Below are 26,337 nucleotides of genomic sequence, written 5' to 3'. Positions count from 1 at the left end.
TCCTGCCTTGGTGTCTCATGCTGTTCTTCTTGCTGCATTTGTCCTGCAGGGCTAGCCACTGATTTGTTTCACAGCTGACGCAGAGATAGGGCTAATGTAGAGTGGCAGTAAGTGCTCAGAAAGGAGGTGGCTGAACAACTGTGGGCTTCAGTGTACCCCCTCTCACTGCAGAGGTTGTTTTGCAGTCACAGTCTGGAGCTTGTGTACTGATCAACCCCGGTCATGAGGAGTTGTCATTTCTTAATTTCAAGGGCATGAAAGTCTAACCAGGTGGAAGAAACCTAAAATCATTTGCTTTTCAATAGACCCATGAACCAATTTGTATGGGGTAAGGAGGGGAAAATACCATTTAGTTAGAATATCTCAAGTTGGAAGGGACCTGTAAAGGTACACTAAGTTACTCTGTGGTGTATATGCCATATTTACTTTGCAGGAAACTAGTTTTTTGAGATGCATTATCTTTAAGTCAGAGCAGGTTGGTTATCTGAGGTGGAAGAAATACACCTTGGCAGTTAACAGAGTAGCTAACTGGTGTGTTTATATCTAAGGTTATCCCTTCTGGGGGGGGGGGGACAAAAAATCAAAACCAAAAAAACTTACAAGTGATAGTATTAAAAAGGAAGACTCTAGAAAACAAGTTTGCAAGACTTCAGAGCAATCATAGAATAGTAGAATAGTTAGGGTTGGAAAGGACCTGAAGATCATCTAGTTCCAAACCCCGTGCCATGGGCAGGGGGCAGGGACACCTCACACTAAACCATGTCACCCAAGGCTCTGTCCAACCTGGTCTTGAACACCAGCAGGGATGGAATATTCACAACTTCCCTGGGCAACCCATTCCAGTGCCTCACCACCCTTACAGTAAAGAAGTTCCTACTCATACCCAATCTGAACTTCCCCTGTTTAAGTTTGAACCCATTACCCCTTGTCCTATCACTGCAGTCCCTAATGAAGAGTCCCTACCCTGCATCCTTGTAGGCCCCCTTCAGATACTGGAAGGCTGCTATGAGGTCTCCATGCAACCTTCTCTTCTCCAGGCTGAACAGCCCCAACTTTCTCAGCCTGTCTTCATACGGGAGGTGCTCCAGTCCCCTGATCATCCCCATGGCCCTCCTCTGGACTTGTTCCAACAGTTCCATGTCCTTTTTATATTGAGGACACCAAAACTGCACACAATACTCCAAGTGAGGTCTCACAAGAGCAGAGTAGAGGGACAGGATCACCTCCTTAGGCCTGCTGGTCATGCTCCTTTTGATGCCGCCCAGGATGCAGTTGGCTTTCTGGGCTGTGAGCGCACACTGCCAGCTCATGTTAGGTTTCTCATTGGCCAACATCCCTAAGTCCTTCTCCACAGGGTTCCTCCGAATCCCACTGTCCATGTCACCAATGAAGATGCTGAACAAGACCGGTCCCAACCCCGATCCCTGAGGGACACCACTCGTTACAGGTCTCCAGCTGGACATTGAGCCATTGGCCACAACTCTTTGTGTGCAGCCATCCAGCCAGTTCTTTATCCACCTAGTGGTCCATCCATCAAATTGATGTCTCTCCAGTTTAGAGACAAGGATGTCGTGTGGGACAGTGTCGAACAGTTTGCACAAGTCCAGGTAGGTGACATCAACTGCTCTACCCCTGTCCATCAGTTCCGTAGCCCCATCATAGAAGGCCACCAAATTGGTCAGGCAGAATTTCCCCTTAGTGCAGCCATGCTGGCTGTCACCAAGCACCTTGTTGTTTTTCATGTGCCTTATCATGCCCTTCCAGGAGAATCTGCTCCAAGATTTTGCCAGGCACAGAGATGAGACTGACTGGTGTGGGTAAATGATTTAATGGAATGAACTTCTGCCTTGTTTCCCTGGAATGAACTTTGATTGAAGCTTTACCCATAAATATTAGGTTTTTACTACTCATTAAACTACATGTTCTCATTTGTTTTAGGATAAATTAAGTGTTACAATGGTTTTGGTCTGCTTACTGGATCAGCAATACATGTATCTATATTATATATATAAATTAAAATCACTGTCAAAACAAGTTCATACAGAGGAAAACCATTCAGTTTAAAGCAAATACTGGTATAAATGATATACTAATACATAATGAGCCAGCAGTTAGTGAATTATATAGGTGTGATCAGTATCAGCAACATGATAAATCACAATATTAGACATACACAGGATGTTAATACACCATCACAGGCTTCAAAATGCCTGTTTGTCTTCCCCCCGAATCCTAATCACATACAATACACGTGCCCCCCACCCAAAGCAGTGTAGGTTATACGCATACCCTGCTGCTGCTGCTTCTTTATATTTCTGTTTGAGCTGGTTCCTTCTTTGCTTTAAAACCATTTGTAATTTTATGGCTGTTCTTCCAGCTAATGTTCTTCATCATTTTCAATGTGATGAATATTGAGGAGCCACTGTCAGGCAGTTTTGGGTGAAGTCTTTACACACAGCATGTATACTTGCATTCCTCTCTTAACAGCTGTTATCTAGTCTGTTTTACTAAGGGTGTGTTGTGCAGCCTTTTCCTCCTCCACAAAAACGGAAGGCATTGTACCATGCAAGATCCACCCCCCTGCCTAGTAGTCACTAAGTCTTTTGCTAAAATCTGAATTTACTATTTGTGTGTTCTTATGTCATGGTAAATGATCTGTAGCTTTTCATCTGTCTGTCTAGATAGGTGATTTCCGTCTTTTGAATGTTGTGTGAACACTGAGAGTTTCTATTTTTGAATGCCAGTAGTAACCAGAAATGTTGGATTTTATCGTAGTGTTCTGTCACTTCTGAAGTGTTACCAGAAGATGGTAATGTCAGACTTTGTCAATGAGTATCACAGCTTAAACTCAACATCCTTGTCCTGACAGCCTGAATTTTCACAATTGCAATTTTCAAATTTTATTTAATTTTGCAAGACTGCTCCACACAAAGTCTTTTTTAGAAGCCATATGAGTTGACTAAACTTAGGTCAGTCAGCCTTTGACTTATTTACCTATAGTCATTAAAATGTAGGAGACCTGTATGTGCTTGATGGCTTTTTGGTCTTGAAAGGCTTTGGTCTGATCATGAAATGATCGGCATGCTTGTACTGTTTGTGCCCTGAATCAATCACTTGGGATTGTGTATCCATGAATGTTTTGATCTTACAGAAAGTTCTTTAAAGAGCAAGTTGCTAGCATTGCTGGGAGAAGAAATAGCTTTTAAGAAGTCTAAAATAGAGCTTAGTAAATTTAGGAGGACTGTCAGTACATTAAAGATTAGGTCAGCTCAGCATAACTGCATCCAATGTAACTGCTTTGAGTAATGTTCTGGAGAAGTGGGATGAAAACAACTGGCTGGGAAGAGAAGTGGGAAGATGATTGGCTTGTTTTGGTTGTTCCCCTGGGGCAACAGGGATGTGGTAGAGCATAGGACTTGTGTCTGTTGTGGTTCCTTCTGTACCAAGTTATTTGATGTTCTGGTTATGATCAGCTGAAACTTTTGGGATTAGATATGATACAGATGAAATATGTAGCAAGTGAAAAAAAACATAGCTGTCTTCTCATGCTTTGGAGGTCATGCCTGAAATGTCTTCTACTTATGTGTTCCTGAATATAGATCTCTCATTGGTGAGGTTCATCAGTGCTGAGCTAACGAGAGGCTACTTCCTTGAACACAATGAAGCAAAATACACAGAACGGAGAGAGAGAGTATATACGTGCATGCGAATACCAAAAGAACTGGAAAAGGTGAAGTATACTGTTAAGATTTGTTTTAATTTAGAGATTAAATCTGTTGTATTATATTATTTGAAGAAATATTTACTTTTCAAAGACTTGCTACTAAAAAAAGTTAAACATCTGTAATGATTAGTTTTCAGTGTTAGTAACTTAAGCATTTGTTTCAGGGTTTTTTGCCTGTTTACTGCTTGCTGCTGTTATTAGTAAAGGCAGGCATGGCTAACTTTCAAGACCAGATGATGACAAATTAATTCAAATACAAAGATGTCACTGATCCTTAAAGGAATAGTCAAGCAAAATAAAACTTTTTACAGCAAGATGTGATTTTAAAAAAAAAAAGTTTTAAAGATTTGAGGGTGGGAAGATTTCAGTCCTTTAAAATATGATGATGGGTCAGTTTCTAGCTAAGGTTTTTGACTTAATTTTCATAGCTTTCTATTTTGCTTTTTGCAACTAATTAACACATCTTCCCTCTCTTTCTCAGTGCTACAGCCCTTCCTGAAGCATTCCTCCTTTATGTCAGCTTAGATACAATTCTGGCCATGCAGTGAGCTGTTGCCACTGCTGTAATGTAGAAGAGAATTTTATTCTGTCTTAACCTTTTTGATTTGGGAGGCAGAGGAATATGCTCAAGGATGATGAGTAAGGCAGCACTGTAATAAGGTTTGGCTAGGCTGCACTGTAACGATAACATTAAAAGTAATCTAGCTAGAATTCTCAAAACTTTTAGGGATGAAGTTACGTAGTAGGGCTAAATCAATTTAGCTCTAGCTTACACTGAAGGGAGAGTCTGTGTAATTCTTCTCACTTCAGTGTCCTGCCTTATGCATGCTGCCTGTTTTGCATGAACTATGGTGCTTGCTGGACTGTTCGAAGGATTAAACCAGCTTATAATTTGGCAGTGAATGCTTCACTTTTCTTGCTCGGGGTTTGTTCTTCACTGGGATAGTGAGCTGAATTGCTTGGCTAGTATTCTTGAGAATCCAGAGTCTACGCAAGGGCAGAAGGGGAGCTGTGTAGCTTGGGGTAGGGGTAGAAAGATGAAAGAGCAGTGATGGATGGAGGGACAGTAGGAGTCCTTTCGTCAGCAGCCCTCAGGTTTCTCCTTCAGTATCATTAAATTCATCCTTAGTCTGTGATGAGACCTTGTTTCATAAAACTAAATTCCCAGTCAGTTACTGCAGAAAATCACAGAATGAATGAGATTGGGATGGACCTCTGGAGATGATGTAGTCCAAGCCCTTGCTTAAAACTGCATCACTTACAATAGCTTGCTCAGGACTAGATCCAGTTAGGCATCTCCATGGATGTTGTCTTCACAGTCTCACTGTGAACTTTACTCTTTATGGTAGAATATTCCACTTATGGTAAGACTCTCAGTTGAACTTTATAGCAGTTTTACATCATCTCCATTGTAATTATGTATACTATTACATGCCCTCTCCAAGTCACAGGAATTGTGCTGAATGATCATCAGCATAGATTTCCAATAAAAATTTCAGTGTGTAAGAACCAGGCAATGCCAACAGTCTTTTAAAAATAAACTTGATGCTGTAAGTGGTGAAATTGATAGTTTTTTCATGGTAAATCATATTTCAGTCTGTACTTTCAATATGAAAGAATATGAAACTGAGTAGTAAGCATATGGATTTAAAAAGTGATGTTTGTCTCTTTAGAGATTCTGAAATAAATTCTTTATTTCTTTGCATGGGTTTAGTCCATGTTAGTATACATACTAGCTATATCAAATCGAATCATACTTGTTGAAAAAGTACAATGATTAAAATCTGGAAACAAATTTACACTATTTAGCAAACTAAATAGTGTACGAATCATCATATCTTGCAGGAATCACTTGCTTTGTGATTCCAAAGTCTGCTTAAATGAAATAAAGCATGAGGCACTAGGAAAGGAAGAGAAGAATTCTCTTAATTGTTTGTGTTGTATACTACCCAATAGTATAATTACAGAGTAGGAATGAAAATCATAATCAGGTAGAGTGAGAGTAAACTGGAGTAAGTTTGTCAGAGCCTAATCTTGGGAGATATTCTTTAGCATGCACTTTTTGCATGTACGTATTTTTAGAGTGGGGTGTAATGTTTAAAGGGTAATATCTTGTTATTGGTCTGAATACTTTTTATTTAGACAAACTAGATAATTTGCAATATAAATGCTACTTCCGCTCAAACTTTTTGTGCAGTTTCAGTGAAAGTTCTTCAATGTAATAGGTTATTTGTAGTAAATAAAAGGTGGTCCCTATTCTGCCATCTTAGGGGAAAACTTGTCAATTCATCTCAAAATTAAACTTTGAGCTTTTGTGCTAAAAAATAGTTATGATGATGGAAAAGCTCATTAAGCTTTTCTGTTAGCTCCTCAGTATCTGGAATATAGCAGCAAAAATGTTTACCAAAATGAGGGGAAGGTTCAGTGCTGATTGTATTTCATCAGGTATGTATAAGTTCAGTCTAGTGAAAAAATTAGGAAAATGAGGACATTAAACAATTGCAGATATTAATGCAAGATTATAGAATGTGAAAACGTGTAATTGCCCAAGCAGTAACAAAAGTTCTCTTTAAATCAAAAAGAAAATGCAGAGTTGTTTTCTGGATTACAAAGATGCCGTCAAAGAGTCAAACCAAATGACAGGCTGTCTTTCAATTTTGCTTGGGTTAAGGAGTTAAAAAAAGGAAGATACATGTTCAGCTCCAGTCATCCTCAGTGGTTGGATATTCAGCACTTGGTTTAAAAGTTAGCAAAGAAATGGGTAACTTAATGGCATATTAAAATGCAGTGGATAAATTCATCCATTATTTGTAACCACCACTCCTGATAATTTTTATTGATAACCCTCTCCTGAGATCTTAGAAAACAGTGGTAGAGGTGAATGAGTTGGTGTCAGGGGGAAAGAAGACCTTAATGTCACGGTGTGATACTGAAGTACAGACTGCAGAATTGGTAGAAATAATATGGGGAATATTAATAAATAATAAGGGAAGGCAACAATTCAAAAATGACAGCTGTGCTCTTAGACCTGAGTCAGTCATCAGTCACTTGCAGATAGATGTACTAGAGCATATTCTGTAGGATTGCTTTCAAAGTTACAGGGATGCATGAATGAGAGAAAGGTACATCTCAGTGATACTAGCTCATTGGACATTGAACTGGCTGTTGCTCAATCTGACAAAGAAGGTACTTTGAAAGGCAAACAGATTGTGGGAGTTAAAAGTAATTTGCTTGTCCTTTGGTTTACCTCTCCCCTTCCCCAGCCCCCAAACTGGTGTCTGTTTTTCCCATCAGCAATACATAAAAACTTTAAATGCATATTGGTTGTGGATGTATAGGCCTGCTTAGAGGCTGCTAGTCTTAATTGTGTAGCCAATGATTTCCTTGCAGGAAAAAAAACTAGCTACTGGTCTGACAGAAGTGTAGAAGCCTATGTCTAGAGTCTCATTCGTGTAAACCTTAGATAAATTCAAAAGGCAGATGAGGAAGGAAACTCATGGGGAGAGTGGTATACAAGAGCTTGCTAATTAAGAGATTTCTAATGGCAGAGTTTAGGTCTAGTTTACTTATGACAGAATTGCTTGGCTCATGGCTGTAATAAAATGGCTTTAACTGTTCCTGTAAATTAAGGATAAAGCATTTAAACTGAGGGCAACTGGAAGTTTACCTCTTTGTATTTTATACTCTTTGTATGAAAAAGATGTTTTCTGAAGGAAAATTACCATATCTGGTAATTAACTGTGCAATAGGGAATTAACAAGGTAAGAAAAAGAAAAGCATATTAAAAAGGAGGTAGACAGAAAATGGTTGTGCACGTGTACACACAGCTCTACTTGACACATACCACAACCTCCAAGGTTAAAAACATTAACTTTTTCAACCTTAGAGGAAGGTCACCATTGGAAGATGAACTACAGTTATATCCACACGTAATTCATCTATCCAGTAAAGACTGAGTTCAGTGAGCCATGGAAGTCTGGAAAAGCCTTTGCTGCTTGGATGTTGTGATGCGGAATTTTTGCTGAATAGTCTTCCAAGTGCATAGCATTTTATTTTTGTTACACTTCAGGAGATTGAACAAGTGAGAGTATTGTGCTTATTTGGTTAGTCTTATGTAAATGTAATTTTCATAAAATCATACAATTCTTTATAAACTACTAACATACTTTTGTTTTATTTTTGTAATTTAGTTGATGTTTTTTGGAATCTTTTTGTGCCTGGATGCTTTTCTTTATGTATTCACCCTGCTTCCTTTGAGAGTTTTTCTGGCAATGTTCCGGTTCATCACTTTGCCTTGCTATGGCTTACGGTAAGTTGATTCAAGAGAAAGGTGTTGATACCCTTAAATAATGTTTATTTGTATTTAATTTTACAGCCTTCAGTGCTGTTTAAACTACTAATGACTTCTTCCACTGTGAAACAGAAGTTTTGGTCTAATCTAACCAAAACAAAGGTGTTTGTAGGTGGGATCTGTAAGCTTTGCCAGCAGTCACTAACTGTCATGGTTATTTTCTTCAGACACAACAGTTTGATAACAGCAGCACTTAGGCATATTCAGGTTAGTAAAGGACGGAGGTCTAAGCTTATCCTGTAGTTTTGTTCTTTTAACCAACATGTATCTGAACAGTTTCAAGATCCCTTAGATTGGAATTAATGGCTTGGCTCATGTTTTTTGATAGGCTCTTTGATACTGAAACAGAAGTTTGGATTTTTTGTTTGGTTTTGGTTGGTTGGTTGGTTGGTTTTTTCCTTGGGGGTGTGTGTGTTTGTTTTTTTTTTGTTTGGGTGTTTGGGGTTTTTTGTTGTTGTTGTTTTGTTTTGGTTCTTTACAACAGTTTTCCTTATCTGCATGGTAAACTTTGCCCAAAGAACCCCTGAATAAAATGTGTTGTTTTCTTTCTTTCAAAGACTCTTAAGACAGTAATCAGATGGGACTAACTACTTGGAATAATGTTAAGACATTTTAGATCTTAATGCCTTGCTTTTTTGTTCAGATCAATTTGAGGAAGTTGTTGCTAATTCATAGGATTTTTGGTTTGCCTTTCTGGTGTAGGCATCAAAAATTGGATAGAACTGGTTTCTGTTCTAAAAGTTGGGACTTCATGGTAAAACTGGTTATGTAAGTCTGAAGTGTGGCCTAAAATAAAGGGATTATTTGTATCAATGTTGTAACTTTTCCTTGAATAAATACGGACTTACGGGTTTTCATTATCGCTCCAAACTTGATGTATGGTAGCTGATTATTTTTTGGTGGTTGCTCATATTTGCATTATTAATATTTTTTTAATATGTGAAGTGCTTTTAGATGTGTAGTTCAGAATGTATGTTCTGATTAAAGCAAATGCGAGTCTAGTTGCAAAAGAAATAATATTTTAAAGACTAGTTTTAATTGGAAATGTTTGTACTTCGGTGGCGCTTAACATAGGCACTAGATGGCAGTGTAATATTTTATTGTGCTGTTACCTTAGAGCTGAATCTCAGTCTTTCATTATGTTGAGAGTTTTCCTAGCTGAATAAAAACTATGGCAGCTATTTAGTTTTAGCCTCCTGACAGGTCAAATTATGTGCCTATTTGTTAATATCATAAAGGTACTATTGCTAGAATAATAAAATTCAGGAATATATAACGGATTTTAAGAAATCACTTGGATCTTACTATTTTTTTCTTGTTTAAAAAATGTTCTTCCTTGTTTATAAACTCAGCTTTGCTTTTTGACAAGTTTTCTGCTCTTCTGAAGTAAGATTGAAAATTTGAAGGACCAGTTGCTGTTTTGGGGTATTGTTAAATATACTGAAGAAAGTGACATGGAACATACCATATACACTCACACGTGTGTATCTGTATGTACACACACCTGCAATATTAAAACTTAATCTGCTAGCTTGATAGAATTATTACTGTGTGATGCAGGATAGAATCCAGTTTGATCAATTCAACTTGGTTATATTAACTTTAAAGTGTTATCAGGTAAGATGCAGTGAAAGTGAATTATCTTGAGTGAATAAAGCTTTGTTTATGTAACAACTCCTGAAGCAATTTTGTTTGTTACAGTTTCCTCAAAGGTTTATGGACTTTATTTCCTTAGAATCTCATTACTTGTTCAATACTCGAGGCTTTGTCTAATTCATTTATGTTTTAAAATTGATGACTTTTACTCAAAGGTTCACAATTCATATTTATAGTACGTACTGGAACTTTTTCAGATATGATGATTCTTATTTCTGAATATTCAGTGCCTGCATTTTGATTTTGGGATGGAATTTTTGTTGTTTTTCTAGTTATGCTGATTTGATTTCTTCAGGCAAAAAAGATCTGGTATTTTCTTCTCACTCAGGAAATTGAGTTTTATCTAACAAAATAGATTTCAAGACCTAAAACGTCTGTAATTACAAAAGGTACTTACAAAGCAGGTGGCTGTTTATCTTTTAGCTTGCTTTTTCTCACAGATGTCAAGTAAATGTTGAGAAACATGACTAGTTGTTACTTGAACCTGCAACATCATATTCCATTCTGTGTAGTAAATAAAAGTGCTCCTCCCTTCATCTTGACTTTTTTTTTCTCAACATCTCAGTGAAGTTACTGAGCAGTGAGTGTTCCATCTTCCTTCCAGTTTACTCTTCAGTTTGTTTATTTCCTCATAATAGCTGCTCTTGTCAGTGTAGAAAAAGATTATATTACCCATTATTTTTTTAAAAACAATAAAACCATGTTCCATGTTTGATGGACTAGTTCCTGTCAATGGTACTGTGTGCAGTACTTAAATGTAGCGGGAGTGCTTCATAGCTTCTTCCTCATGTTTTAATATTCCATTTTACAGAGTTTTGAAAGAGAACTAAGAGTAATGTATCTTAAAGAAATTTGTTTCCTTATGCTGCCTAGACAGTATAAGTGCTTCAGTTTGACTGCGTAGTTGTCATTCCTCATCACTTGATCTTTCTGTTTGAGTAAATGTGGTTCAGTGTATTTGTCAGAGCTGTATTGGTGTTAACATAGCTATTTTAGAGAGACCATAAAACTTCGAAAACTTCAGTCAGAAGAATCCAAGATTCTGTCATTATGTAAACTAAACTGCTGGTTAAATCGCTGTGGTCAAACTGGCAGAAGCTGAATCATCACATTGTGATGGTTTTGGCAGGTGCAGCTACATTACTGCTATGCTCTGTAAATAGCAGGGTGCTCTTAATAATTAACAACACTTCACAAAATTAAACGACATCTTCTGAAATTACAGGAAAAAAAAATTAACCCAGCTCTGATGTATTCCAAGTCATGGAGAGGAGTTTTTCTGAATTATTCTTTTTGAATCTTCTGAATTACTCTCATCTTATTAAACTATTCTTTGACATCATAAAAGCACATATGTTGCTCTAACAACAAATCTAAGGTAGAGAGATAAGTGGACTTGGTGGAATTCTCCTCAGAATTACAGTCCTTGATGACAGGTACCTAAAACTAACCCTACCTGTTGCTGAAAGGTAGGGTTTCCTTCTGCAGTTCAGACACATCTTTTTATTAGTACCTCGGATGCAGATGTTCTGTGCAGATTAATATCTCTGCTTCTTTGCAAACACTTTTAAAATGCTAATTTCTTGTTGTTCTTGGAAATATGTTGCACACCAATAAAAGCTCTTGTGGGAATGGGGAAAAGCTCTTCTGTATTATTTGAAAAACACCACTATATGAAGACTGAAATTGTATGTTAGTGAAACTCTGATGGGCCTTTCAGTTTAATTACACTTAAAGATATTGTTCATCTTCTCCACAAAGCAAGTAAGGAATTGTGACGGAAAGTAAGACTTCTTTTCCTTCCCTCCACATTCTGGTTTTCTGAAGGAAATACACAAGTAGATTATGAACTTTCTTGTATGTGAAGATTGATTGACAAGATCTTTACCTTTCTTCCATGTAGAAATAAATACAGACTATAAATATTTTCTGTTTTACTCCACTCTCTTCTCCGTTAAAGTGAATTTAGGTCCTGCCAGCAATAACATCATTAACTTCAGTTGTATTATATATACCTCTTAAAATTCCCATCACCCTCCTGTGAAGTCATAGATTTAAGCTTTTCAGTAGGAAATAAGAATAGCATTATTTCAAGAAAGAAACTGTAGGAAGAAAGCGTATCAGGGATAAAACAAATAAACCAATCAAAACCCACTCCCAACCCCCAACAACAAAACCCAGACAAATCAAAATAAACAGATATACTGGCACTCTATTACAGACATTATTTCTTTGTTCATATTATCAGGTTATTAAATAAATCTGAAACTTTGTTGCACACTTTTTGCTGAGGGCTTTAGTTGTTAAATACATAAACTTCCTATTGTCTGGTTAAGTTCATGGAGAAAGTAGTGCATCTGTCCACCAAAACGTCTGGCTTTCTACCAAGCAAAAAAAGGCAGGTACATTCAGTATTTTCTGTAGTAAACTCTCAGATCAAGTACTCCTTTCTCCTTTCCATAACAGTGCATAGTGTAGCAACATTACAAACTTCTCTTTCTTTCTTTCTTGTAAATCAGACCGAAGGGAAGAGCACTTTCACTTCCTTTATAGGATGGAATGTGGTGTCACAGGGATTCCTCCTTGGTGAGTAAATCCTGATTTTCTTTTTCCTTCTGTGCTGTCAGCCAAATTCGCACATGCAATCAGTAAAAAGACTGACTACAAATGAGTGGTATAGCTAAATTAGCCAAGGTATTTCAAAGGAGAAACCAACACACATTCATTCAGTGTTGTTTATGATAGGTGTATTTTCACTTGGAACTGCATCACTGTGGAAATAAGTTGTGATTTTAATAGATTTTAAACGTTTTTTACATAGAGTGCCTGCAGACCAGTTAAGCCCAATTTAAAATACGATGTCTTGGAAAAGCTATAGCCCCTGCTGTAATGCCTTAAGCTTTTTTTACGTTTATTCTAAGCAATGTTTCAGTCAGGTTCATAATTATATTTTTGTGTGTTCTTCAAGCAGGTTTTTTAATGCTTAATGTAAATTTTGGGGAATTCTTCAAGTTCATTGCGAGTGTCTTAGTATTAGACTTGATTCTCTGCATAATGAACATATGATAAGATGCTGTATTTTATTTACTGACTTCAGTTATAGCTGATACTGTTATGAAAAAAATAAAAGCTTAATGGAGGCTTGTTTTAATTGTCACTTATTTGAAACCTCAATTTTTTTTTATTTATTTTGAGACAGCTTTCATCCGGGCGTAACAGCAAGGTTGGTTTTGTTTCATTCTTAGCATGGTCTCGTGCTGTGGTGTGTGCATGTAGAGGATTTTTATTGTCTGAGAAATGAAATGCCAATTGAAACCTTGGCAAACTCAGCTCTTTGTATCTTAGAATTCTTCATTTGGGACATTTTTATCATCCCTTAATCTGTATATCTCAGTTTTATAACAGTTAAGCCCAGCATATATACATATCTCTCTTAAAGTATTGAATTGGATTGATCAAAATAAAGCTATTTTGATTAAAAAGCTTCTTCTGGAAGCCAAACTTAACTTCAAAGTGGAGCATATTTGTAGGAAAATATGTCCAATGAATCACTCTGCACATTTTGAAAATTCTTGGTGTATGCCCTGCAGACAAACGTGGCTTGGGTTTTATTTTCCCTGACACCTTTATTTGCTATGCTAACAGGAAAATTTTCCCTTACGTGTTGATCTGGTTGTTCTTGTTAATGCTTCATATAAGATTAGAAATTTATAATACAGCTGTTCATTAATGAAGGCTACATTGAAAGAGTTTGATCAAGATTACATACAACGGTCTACATGTAAACCAGAATACCACAGTTCAGTTTCCATACAAGTATCTGTAATGTGAAAATAGAGAAGATATCCAAACAGAACTTTAACTAGACCACCATTTCAGTAGCTGAAATATATTACTAATTAATGTAAGTCTCAATGGCTTTCTATTTCAGAGTGTTAATAATACAGTTAGAAAAGGTTTGCTGTAAAATTCTTGCTCAAGCTTGTAACCTCAGTGCTAAAGCTTTTCTTCAGTGGATTATTAGCTGAACAATAAATCTATATAATGAAAGGGGGTTTTTAATTGTGTAAGTACAATAACATTTATAGAAGTAATACTTTTAAGAGTTTATAGATGTATATGTATGCAGGTGGTTAATTATTTTAAGATTAAAATATCCCCCTAAAGCATTTTTGCAATAATACATTGGTATCTTTAGATTACTGTATCTGTGAGATCAGTATTGGAAATTTAGTGCCACCTATGAGGGAGTAATTATTTATGGTAATCTGAATTATTTGGATGAGACTGTACTAAAGGGGCCAATTGAAAATTCAGCCAACTGTAAACTTAAACAAGAAAAATACATTGAATTCTTGTTGGTTTGGAGAGAAAAAAAAAAAAAGCATCAAAAGCCAAACTTTACAAGGTGACTGGAAAACCATATGTAATCAGACTAGAAGGGATCAGAAAGCCTGGAAGACAAAAAGAAAAGTAGCCATATGATAGCATGTGACAATCTGTGCAGTTAAGTTTTAATATTATTGATATTAGAGTTTTAAATAATACATGCAGAGTGCTTATGCATTGGCTGTCAGAGGAATTAAGCTCAGGTATACTTGTCTACTGATTACTTTGTACCCAATATACAAGTTAAAATATTGTTCATTTTTCAGTGACAGTGCTGAAAAGCATACCATAAACAGCTGTACTGAGAGGTGTTTAGACCCTTTTTTTTTTTTATACAGCAAGAGCAAATTACAGTTTGTCCTGGGATGCATTTTATGTTCCAAATGACTTAACCGTAAGGAAGGCTTATTAAAATATTTAACACCTGATTTTGTTCTTTTCAGAAGTCAGCCACTTAAGCAAACTTATTCATTAGCTACTTGTGACTTGTAATATCTTAAAGCCAAATATCAATAAACTGCGATTTATTTTTAATAATGCTCTACTTAATGCTGAGTAACTGCAATTGTACAGCTGCTGGAATGAAAAAGGGATTGCTGGGGTAGGAGCCAATGCCAAATGCCAATACACTCAAACTCTTGAGCTGTTTTTCTTCTTTAATAACTTAAAAGAAAGATACTGTGAAATCCAACATGCTTTTCAGTTGAAACTCTCGCAAACATTATATATTGGTAGTATGACCATTTGTATGGTCACAGCCCTTATGAAAGATTGAACCTAATGTTTTTTCAATCAGAACATGGAGACAGAACTCATTACTTTATGAAATATGATAACATACTTGAAAGGTCATGATCCAAATAGACATACCTTGAAAATGACAGTCAGGAGCTAGTTTCTTAAACTTACGTTTGTCTAAGGAAGTTGCTTTTGATGAACAGTGTTTTTCCACACCCAGTTTTTCTTCACTGGGTAGCTGTTTTACGTATACCTTGAAATAAGTTTGACTTCGTTTTGTACCAGTGGATTTTCTTACAGATATCAAAAGTAATCATTAAAAAAATTTACGTTTTTCTTTTTCCTTGTTCCTAAATCTGTAGGACTAATTTGTGGATACCCAGAATATTTGGTAGTATTCTGATAGTAGTTGAATTTAATTTTATAGAGTAGCAAATTCTTCCTAACTGTTTATAAGGGAAGTTGCTTGTTTTCAGCAAAGGGGGAGAATGTACGCAGATCCAGTAGTTTTCTAAACAGAGGAAGGACTTGGATTCACGCTTCCTAAATGCATCTCAAGGTGGGCAAACCATAAACTGGAAAATTTGAAGGATGAGTATTAAACCTTGAGCTTTTGAATTGTGTTAGGAAAAGTAACTATTTTCTGTAACAGACTGGTTTTCTGAATTCCTAGTCCTTGGTTGATGTCAGTGTACTGTATAAATTCTGCTGTAGTTTCAACTGCCTCAAACACCGTGTGATAAGTATTGAGCTTGACATGCTTCTTTTGTTAATTGGCTGGGCTGAAACAGAAGCATGGTGTGGTAGAATAGAGTGGTATAGTAGTAAGGTGTGCACATCACTTAAAGTGAATAATAAGCTCATATATCCACTTAAGTGTGCATTTGTGAAATATGTATTATTTGGACACAGTAACTGAGTTCAGTGGAGATTTTGTATCCATTAGTAGGTGTAATGGTAAAGGATACCCAAAGGCTGAGGAGTTTGAATGCCTTGTTTATACTGTAGAATATTGAAATCCCTGTGTGTATTTTCTGTGTTGTCTTAATTTGCTAATTAGTGTCTCAGTGTAAGAGAGTTTATCTGCAGAGGAGTGCTTGATTTTCACTTTGAATTCACACAGATTGAAGGATCATCTCATGTTTAAACAGCTTAGTGTATTCAGTGATAGTAATAGTAAAGCGATACAAGATTTTATGTAGTGAATAATAGAATGGAAAAGCCTTGCTCTTTATTATTGACATACTTTGAAGAAGTTTAATTTAAAAATTTGATTCCTTGGTAATCTAGTCTGTACAGCTGAATGTGGGAACTCAAGGCTTAGCGTAATGAAACCACTTGTCAGATTCAGTAAAGAGCATTTTGGAGAGCATGACTTGTAGCAAAAGTGTCTGAAGTAATAATGGAAATATGCTAGAAAATAATTAGGTGAAAACACAGAAATTGTGTATCTTAATAAGGCCCATCTGAATGACAGTCCATATGCCCTGAATCTGCGTATTTACTGGTTTGAGATGTGAAAGTTGTAATTTAAATTATTATTCAGCTATGTAATCAGCCAAATTGTGAAACAATTCACATAATATTATTTCTGGAATCCAGTAGGATATTAAAGAAGCTGCATCTTGCACAAAGGCTCTCATGATACTATCTTCTAAGAGCAGAGTTCACTAAAGCTGGGAAAGTATTAATATTTAATTCACTCCTGCAGCATCTCTGCATGTCTGGGGTAGCTTTGAAGGAAGAGAGCAACTGATTTCTATAGAAAGATTCTGCTGCTTGCTTTTCTGTAACTGAAATGATTCAATACAAAATAAGATGGTTACGTTCGTTGATGTTCTTTTCTTGCTCATAAAAAAAATTAATTTTCATGTGAAATCTTTCTCTCTGAATTCTGTCATACTTCATGCACAACTGCAAAAATACAAAGTCTTTTGAAATGAGCTAAGCTGTTTCAACTTCTCTTATCTCTGTTCAGTGGTTTCTAGAGTTGTACAGTATCATACTGTCAGCTATCACAGTAGCTCAGTACTGTCTAGTTTTTACCTCTTGGCTCCCTAATTTCAAATGAGATATTGAAAGTATTATCAGCACTATGCTGTATTTCTTGTTTGTTTCTTGACCTTTGTATAGTTGTCATAGCTTGGCTGATACCAGCTTTTTTTGACATTCTGTAGTATGCATGGTGTTGATGGTGGGTTCAGCATTATGAATTGGTATGTGATATTAAGCATGATGTCTCATTACTTAGTGCTCAAGATGGTTCTGAAAGTACTTTCCAGTGTTGGCACTGTGTAGTTATTGGAGACAATAAGTAGAAACAGACAAAGAAATGAATGCAGAAAATGTGATTTGTGTCATGAATGGGCTGAGAGTTCTTGGCAGGCATAAAATCATATCGGCCTCTGTGTGTTTATATGTATTAAACAGTTATGGTAGGAATGATTTGTGACAAATACAGATTGAAACAATGTGAGCCTGATCATGTACTAAAACTGCAATGTTAAGTTCTCACTGAATGCTGACTACATTATTTTATAACTGCAGGCTTTGCAGTTAGTTCTGTGTATTTGCCAAAAGATGACAAATCATTAGACTTAATCCATTTACTTGATTTCCTTGTCTTTCTAGGAAATAATTATTCCTGTTCCATATTATATTCACAGCCACACCTCAAAATCCTTTTGTAAATGTTATTAGCCAGGGCAAAAAAGGATTTTGCTGCAGTGAAAGTGCTTTTGTGGTTTTATGCAGTAGTCATGGTTAATCTCCCTCAATCAGAAATATGTTATTTGTAGACCATAGATTACTTGCTAGTCAATATGAAGGGGTCTTTTTTAGTGTACAGTGAAAGAGTACTAGAATACATTTTAAGTGCTAGGATATTCTTTCTACTTTCTATAAAGCAGTTTTATGTACTCAGCCTTTGCAGTAATCCCTTATATTTACTAGGGGTTAAGAGATGCTGACAGCTCTTCTGTCATCAAGCTGAGTAGATTGAAACTGTGAGGATATTTTTGTGATTTCTTTTAAAGATGTGTTTTGAAGAAGTTGGCACAGTTTTATTGTTGGTTCTGCTTCTCATGTACATGAGAAGCAAAAGAAGTTACTGTACAACTCTGAATAGAACATTAACAGTGAGTATTTTTAGTTAAAATGTCGCAAGTAAAAAATACTGCAGTTTTTTCTAGATAACACAGACTACTGAGAAACTAAATCTAAGTCACTGTTAGAGGTAGAATTCTTGAAAAACATAATTTGAACATATTCTATTCTACAAAAGCTTAATTTCTGTAAGGCATAGCAGTCAAGTGTCGTTGATCTGATCCATTTGAGCAGCCTTTGAATTGAATTGTAGTGATATCCAGTTTGTTCTGGAAGCAGCACATTCTCAGAATACCTTCATCTTTACAGTGTATAGGGTGCTGTGTGCAAGTTTGGATACACCTTCATATGGCATTGTTCTCATGAGTTTGTTTTCAGAGTTGAGAGTACCTTTACAAGAGCAGTGTGCTTTTGATTGTGTGTAGTCTGTTCTTAGAGTTTGTATTCCCCTGTGATGGTTATCTGCTTTTACAGTAGCTTCTTATGAGTTGATTTTACTTAAGTGAGTGAAGTCATACTGATGAAAATCAACACAAGCAGAAGCGTGATAGGGTTAACAGTACAGAGTAACAGAGGTTTGTGACTACTGGTGGTTGAGCATCTTTGATGCTACTTGTGAGCCAGAAAATCTTTAGCATGATAACATCAAAGGATTTTCCTGGGTGAATCTTTCTGGACTGTTTCAGAAACTTCATAAACAGATTCTGCTTACTAGTGCATTTCAGCAAGAGACCGTCCCCTCATACAAATTGGTATCCTGCCAAACTTTAAAAACAGATCTTTTGAATATTTTGTCTTTAACAATAAGGTAGGTGTTGGTTGGAAAAATGAAGATGCTAACTTTCTGAGTAACAAAATTTGATTCTCTTTCAAATGCTAAGACCTGGCACTACTGTTGTGAAGTAATAACACTTTTATCACTTTATCCCAATCTATATTGTTCACTATGAGTGTTGACTGGGGGACTTAACACTGAAATGATTCTGAGTACACTTCCAAAATTGAAGTAGGTTGGAGTAAAAGGAACATGCCGCATTACTCAGCATATGACTGGTAATCATAATCGTGGGCTTGCTTAAATCCTATAAATGTTCCAATATATGCTAACATATTTAAGTATAATCCTTTAAGTGAGATGTAGTTAAATAGGGCACTAACCTTTCTAGATGCAATTTTGCAGGTTAGAGAAGGCATTTTTGCGTGTGTCATGCAAGGACGTAGTCATAGGTTCTTTAAGCAGCAGGCAAATAAGGGATGTGCTGGAAAATGGATACTTTAATTTTTTTAATTGGTGTTTTTAGTTACAACTCAATTTGGGGGGGTTGGGACAGACGATGGAGAGAAAAGTCACCAAGGCTTTTTGTCAAGGACTTAGTCTGAAATAAAATGTGGTGTGGTTGCTGTTACTGACTTGTGAGAGCAAGAAGATGTCTCTTAGGGTGAAAAAGCCACTTGTAAGCAGTTCAGATGCGCTGGAACAGGTTGAATTCTATTATTTGGAATATAATTAATGTTAACACAGATTATGCATTAAAAAAAATATATAATACAAGGAGCAGTTGCTCTCTGTAAATCTGAGAGCTCTGGAGATGTTCTCATACTCCTAGAATGAGCATGATCTCACTCCTAGAATGAGCGTGATCTCACTCATACTCCTAGAATGAGCATGATTTGCTCATTGTGGAATGACACTGTGTGGTCCACAAGTGTTACAATGCAGGAATACTGTCTTCAGGGCTCCTTTCTTTTGAATGGAAGGCAGCAAAGATACCTGAAGTAAAACGCTGTAGCTCAGATGTTGTACTTAAATAGAATGAGTCAGGTAGCTGGGGTTTTTGACTTGTCTGCCAGGTCTGTAAAATGTCTTGAGTCCCAAAGGTCATGAGTATTGTTTGGATGTTTTTTAAAAATAGCATGAATTTTTATCAACTTTATTTTTTTCTTTCTAAATGTGTTACCAGTTTATGGGAGCACTGTCTAATCTCTGGATAACCTCGTGATTTAAGAATACAGCAAATGAAAATTCATAACTTGCATTCTGTTAATTAGTTCTGACCTCCCTAAAATGATAACTTCTGCAAAAGCCTTTCAGTGTGTATTAAATGTGTAATGGAAATACTTGTCCATTTTTTTTACATTAAATTCTCAAATAACCTTGTGATTTAATTTGAAGACTTCTTAAATGCTTTGAATCCTGTTAATATTAAACTAAGTAAATAGACAAGTAGATACTGCCTAGCAATGTCATTATGTTTATGGCTGCTAGTGTGGCAATTGAAGTAAAGCTATTTTCTTCCTGTAGCTTTAGCTTATAGGATGAAATTGTATAATGACTCATTTAGTCTTCTGGGTTACTTGTGGAATTACAGATAGAAAATTTCTGCATTGATTGGTTCAAGATCAGACTCAAGCTCTAATGTCAAATTGTTTGCATTTATTGCTGCAGAGCTTAGAGCTAAAAGAAGATATTGAATTGCATTTAGAACCTGTTCCTCAGCATCCGGTTTGTCATAGTGAAATTGAAGATGACTGCTGCATTTATTTTTCTTTTGGTTATAGCAAATACAATTTCTGTAACTGATGAATTCAAAATGATAAGCAAAATTGGCTGGAAGAGGGAAGGTAAATTAAAATCACAGGGCATGCATGTGGAAGGTTCTTTAGAAATAGGAGTTCTTGCCCAGCAAATACAGTATTTTAATCAAATGTGTTCAGGAGTGTGATCTGTAAATGTATGTGATGGTTATAGTGAGTGAGGAGCAGTGGAAGGAGCAATAATAAACTACTTTAAAATATATCTGTGATTAACAGGTTGTGTAAATTCCTACTAACTTGGTAGCATTTGTATCTTTTGAGTATATGACATTTAGTGGAACTTTTTGCCCTTTGTATTTCAGTGATAGACGTTTGCTACAACCTGCTCAGGTATGTGACATTCTCAAGGGAGTTATATTGGTCATCTGCTACTTCATGATGCACTATGTGGACTACTCTATGATGTACCATCTGATAAGGGGACAGTCTGTCATAAAGCTCTACATCATCTACAACATGCTTGAGGTAAGAATGTTGGCATCAGAATATCAAGCATGCTTTTTCTCGAACTATCTAAAATAATGCTGTATTACAGTATTTGACTTGGAATATGGCACATCTCATTCTCACAAATGTGCACTCACTGAGCCTAGATGCAGTGAAACAGGCTAGTTTATGAAAAATAAATTTTGTAGATACTGCTTCACATTGTCTAATTCCTGGAGTTTATTAATCAGTTGAGCTGAATGGAAACTGAAAACTGGAAATGAAAGAAGAAATGCTTTAAGCTGAAATGCAATAAGTGGAGTGAATGAGGTTTTGAAATTGAGAAGAATAGAAACTATTAATTTGAAGTAGTGGTAATATCCTGAGAGAGAGGAGAGAAGGAAGATAGTAGAAGACGTAGAATTTGTTTTTTAGTTCTTCACTGTGAAAGTGTAGCTTCATTGTTTGCAAAGACGTGCTACTGCTTAACCCATCTCAGTCTGGGCTAGCAAACAAAGGCCTGAGTACATAAACAGTAACTTCAGTGAATATAGTGACACAAGAAAAGGAAATTCTGGTTTGGGAGGTAAGATAAAGAGAAATTCAGGGGAAATAAGGGAGGAAGGTTTCTGTTTTGTTAGTAGTGTACAACATGAAATTTTTAATTGTACTTCAGTGATTCACAAAGTAAATAATGTTTTCAGAATTACAGTCTTACCTCTATCCTTCATGTGTAGGACCTATTAGGAGTACAGCCTCTTAAATCAGAGCTTTGTACAAGAGAGTTACTCTGCTAGGATTCTAGGATGTCTGAATAATATTAATCCTTGCTGTACCTTTTGTTTGAAGATTGCTAAAATGAGGGTATGCTTTGTGCAAAATCTGAAAATTTTGTCTGAAGATCTTTGTTCTTTAAAATATGAAAATATTGCAAAAGGAATGCACTTCATTATCCTAAGTGAAATAAATATCATACAAGTCACCTCAGTTGTTTATTCTTAGGGTTGCATTACCTTTGGTTTTAGGTTTGCTGAAAAACGTGGATGAATACTAAATTAGCACTTAATTACTATGTGAATTTTAGTCGTGTGTATTTTCATCCATATATATGGGTTGGAACTAGATGATCTTTAAAGTCCCTTCCAGCCCGAACCATTCTATGATATTGAGAGATAATAATACACTAAATAAATGTGTTCAAAATAATAATTTCTCTTTATTTCAAGACTCTTTCAAGTCACTTCTCTTAAAGCTTAGAAAGTACACCACTGTGTGCTTACCACATGATTGGAGAGACTGCAGCGTTTGCTGCGAATTGGAAGCCATGTGCCATTCTGTTTTGAATGAAGAGATTAATTACTTTGCTTATGTCTGGCAGAACCAAAAGTGTGTCTCAACTAATAAGTGGGGGTTTGATTTTATTTTTTTGGGGGGCGGGGTGTGGGGGGTTGTTTGTGGGGGTTTTTGGATGTTGGTTGGGAGCATGTTGTTTTGTTCTTCAGGAAAGAGGGAAGTCTGTTACCTCTCAACGTTATTAGAGACTATTGAAGTTGGAATCGGTATTTAATTTCCATGGTGTCTCATGAAAGCCACCATGCCAAGCAAAGGGCATGTCGTTTAAGGGGCTTTTTTACCATGGTAGGTTGCAGCCACAGTGTTGGCAGAACATGTCACGGGATCTCACTAGTTGATAGTCAGCTTTCAACAGTTTGAATATTGCCTTGATTAGGCTAGTTCAGTGAATTTTGTTATTAGTCTTTACTACTAATGCAAGCAGTGCTTTTTATGGAACTATTAAATATGCTTTTTTAAAAAAATGTCAAACTTTACATTTTCACAAATTTTTAAAATAGGAAGATTTTTTTAATTAATTTAATTCACTGAGCTGCAGAGATGTTTACAATGTCCTAATGTTTTCGGCTGTTGGAAAGTCCAGGAAATGTTGTCCTGCACAGATACAATGAATGCAAATACTTCAAATTCTGTGCTGAACGCTCCAGATAGACAGCCTCAGGGAAGCATTCAGCACCTTTGGCTTAAATGACACTTTTCTTTTTTAGATTCAGACCCACCGGCTCCTGCTCCTTGTGAAGCCCCAGTGTGCGTTACGCTGGTGACAGCACTCACCATGGAATTCTGCTGGAGCCTGGAGCCGGCATGTAGGGTTTAGGTAAGTCCTATTTGGAAAAGCTAGCAGCAATATTGTGTGGTGGGTTTTAATATTTTTCTATCCTGTCAGCTAAGAAAAAAGCACTGCTTAAATAAAAAGGAAAGCAAAGCCACCATTTTTGTCTGTTAAACCCCTCACAATATTGTGAACAAAAGCTTACCAAACTCTTGAGCATTCTGTAGTTGGTGCTATCACACCAGGTGTAGTTACTCAGTGGGTCATCACAATGAGCAGGAATCTGATAATGCAGACCACCATAATTTACAAAACTATAAAGCCGAAAACACTACCACTGTAAATATCTCTCAAAGTGATGGGTTTTTGAACTTCAGATTTATAATTCATCAACTCATGCTTTTGTTCATTTTATTTCATAGGTGATGCTTAAAGTGTAACATATAGTAGAGTTTACTTGAGATATCCAGTCAAAATTTGGTTAAATTCAACCTTCAAATTTTATGAAACGTCAATGACTGTTGGCTTGAATAAGTTAAGAATATGACTTCTCTCCCTTAAAGATTTTTACATTTAGAACTCTTATTTTATTTTATTTTTTAACCAGATGTATTGTGACACCAGATTTAATTTTTGAAGTGCTGTTCTTGTTATCTGGTGCAGCTTAGTTTTAAAATTAGTGAACTGTAGTGTATAGGCAGAAAAAAGTCTTTCCCTGTAACGAACTTCAGTTTTACATGCTTGTTGATGATGAAGTGTTGAGAACTGATGGAACTGCATGTGACCTTTCTTGCTGCGGTATTGAATTACAAGCTCAGATTGCTCTCCATGTTTTTCCTATCTTTAGAACCACTGCTAGGGGAGGTTTCCTACTTGTGCATGCATTTTTGTGAGTTACACTTCAGATGCTTGTATTTTTTTTTCACACTAATTTTCCCTTTTTAGCAGAATTTTTGTCCCTCTTGATCACTTGATATTGTGTTCTAGTACTTTTGTTTTTGAATTCTGCTTTATGCAGAGGTTTGTGTTGAGTATATACTTTATTCCAAGATGTAAAGAAACAGTGCAGGCAGTGTATTTCTATAGAATATATATATTCTGTATAGAAATAAATACTTTTCTATAATTTCAGTCCTTTTTGTACCTATAAGCTGATGTTTCCAATGACACATTTGAAATTCACTTTCTTTTCTTCCCCTCTCCTCTCTCCCCCACTTTTAAACCCGGAGGGATGAAAAAAAAAAAACAGGATAGTTTGAGGAAACACATATATTGCTTTATCAAAGGCTGAAGTTTGAACAGTACTTGGATGTCTTCCAAGGAAGCATCTAAGATAGCACTACATGGTTATGTATTGTAACTACTGTTGAAAAGGGGATAGTAAATTTGAGAGGGAAAGTAAGCTGCTGAGTATACAAAAGGAGCAATATCAAATCCGAAAATGGAAATGGAATGGGCAAGAGATGAAAGGTGATAAATATGGGAAACTTTTTTTAGGTTGAGTTTTACTTATGGTGGCATATTCAGGTGTTGGAGAGAAAAATATTGCTTTAAGGTAGTAAAAAGTTTTTCTTCTTTAGGTGGCTGATCGTCTGTTTTCTTCATTTGGACAAGATATTTTGGATGCCCTTTACTGGACAGCTACAGAACCCAAGGAAAGAAAAAGAGCTCACATAGGTGTGATTCCTCACTTCTTCATGGCAGTGCTGTATGTCTGTATCCTTTTCTTCCATAAATTACAAAATTTTCTAAATCAAATTACACAGTAATTGCTCTGTATTATTTTATGTGATTCCTCAGTCAGTGTTCCTTTACTTCCAGAGTAAAATTGCCAGTTCTGCAGGCTCACAGAATTAATGGAAAAAACGTTTTAACCTGCTCTTAAGTAACAACCTTCGTAATGGTGTAGTGCTGCAGTAGTAGACAGCTTTTTTAAATACCTGATGCGTAGGAAAATGAAAACCATTAATTGGATAGTTCATGGAAATTTTCATTTCTGATTTGTATTTGAGTATTTTGGGTCACAGGGTCTGGAAGAAAGTGTTGTTTTTTTTTTTATTTAGTGGAATGTTAAAAAAGCCTTGCTTGAAACATTTGCTTCTAATGAAGGGCATTTCAAGCCATGCATATTGATGCAAATGGTGTGAAGTAACCTTACAGTGAACTGATGAAGTAGAGATATGTACTCTGATAGATGTGGTGATGAATTCAGAATTCTTGTACTTTCCCCTGTTTTCTCTGAAATCTTTAGGTTAATTCTGAATCTTTATTTCAGATTTTTTTTCTTTCAGGTTATGTTGCTGTTTCTCCTGACTAATGTCATTAGGCTCTTTTAGAACAAGAAAATTAGCATGATTACTACATGCTACAGAGCCCTGTGGGTATGTTATGAAGGTCTAAGTTTTGTCTTGCTGTAAACCTAGTTGATAGGGAGATAGAAACTTTTTTGTTAAACTTTGGAAGCAAAATAGAAAATTTGAGGTTTGGTACTGTTGTACTGTAAAATATTTCCTAAGATGCTTCCTTAACCCTGCTATCTATAGTCCTGCATGCTATTCTTATAATGGTTCAAGCAACAACCCTTAATGTGGCCTTCAACTCCCACAATAAATCACTGCTTACCATCATGATGTCCAATAATGTAAGTATTATATAGCTACCCTGGGTTTTTTTTTCAGCATCCTTCATTTTTGTGTATCACGTCTATTTGCATATTATTTGTTTGATTTATTTATGTCAGTTTCTTATGAATAAAAATTAACTGGCTGTTTCCAAACATTGCAGTTCGTTGAAATAAAGGGAAGCGTTTTCAAGAAGTTTGAGAAGAACAATCTTTTTCAGATGTCAAATAGCGGTATGTATACCTATGCTAAGCAGGAGAAAATGTGACTTGAGAGCCTGATTCTCTTAAATTATTTATTTATTTAATGTTGTTTTAAAAGAACTTTACCTTGGTGAATTTGAGCGTTGACTTGAATGCCTTACTTCCCCTATTACCATGCAGTTCAGTAGGGTGAAACTGGGATTCCACTTTCTACAAACACTGTTTCTTCTTAAATGGCTAGCTTTTATTTGAGTTTCTAAGGCATCCTATTGGCTCTGTGCTGAATTCATTATTAAATAGGAATCTTAGATTTAAGTTATGTTACTTATATTATCCATGCTTCAAAGTGTCTAAAGTAGTCTGTGTTTTTGAAAAGTTGAATGTGTAGTGTGCTGTGTTGACGG

The 26,337-nt window shown here is 36.0% G+C and overlaps 1 protein-coding gene across 2 annotated transcripts in view; it reads left to right on the top strand.

Moving 5' to 3' along the window:
• The window catches only part of TAPT1 (transmembrane anterior posterior transformation 1), a 49,081-nt gene that overhangs the window by 2,525 nt on the left and 20,219 nt on the right, over positions 1–26,337 (top strand). The window contains exons 2-7 of one of the 2 annotated variants that reach the window (XM_057426636.1): positions 3,600–3,730; positions 7,915–8,033; positions 20,861–21,023; positions 24,690–24,825; positions 25,653–25,750; positions 25,894–25,963. In XM_057426636.1, coding sequence (XP_057282619.1) covers positions 3,600–3,730; positions 7,915–8,033; positions 20,861–21,023; positions 24,690–24,825; positions 25,653–25,750; positions 25,894–25,963 — 717 coding nt within the window. Of the gene's footprint in view, positions 1–3,599; positions 3,731–7,914; positions 8,034–12,250; positions 12,318–20,860; positions 21,024–24,689; positions 24,826–25,652; positions 25,751–25,893; positions 25,964–26,337 lie in introns of those variants that run through there. The other variant, XM_057426637.1, reaches the window with a different exon arrangement.

Source organism: Pezoporus wallicus, unplaced genomic scaffold (assembly GCF_028554395.1).
Source record: "Pezoporus wallicus isolate ANWC-B61680 ecotype Strahan unplaced genomic scaffold, APGP_CSIRO_Pwel_v1 scaffold_13239, whole genome shotgun sequence".
NCBI lineage: Eukaryota > Metazoa > Chordata > Aves > Psittaciformes > Psittacidae > Pezoporus > Pezoporus wallicus.
This window is presented reverse-complemented; position numbering and strand designations above follow the sequence as displayed.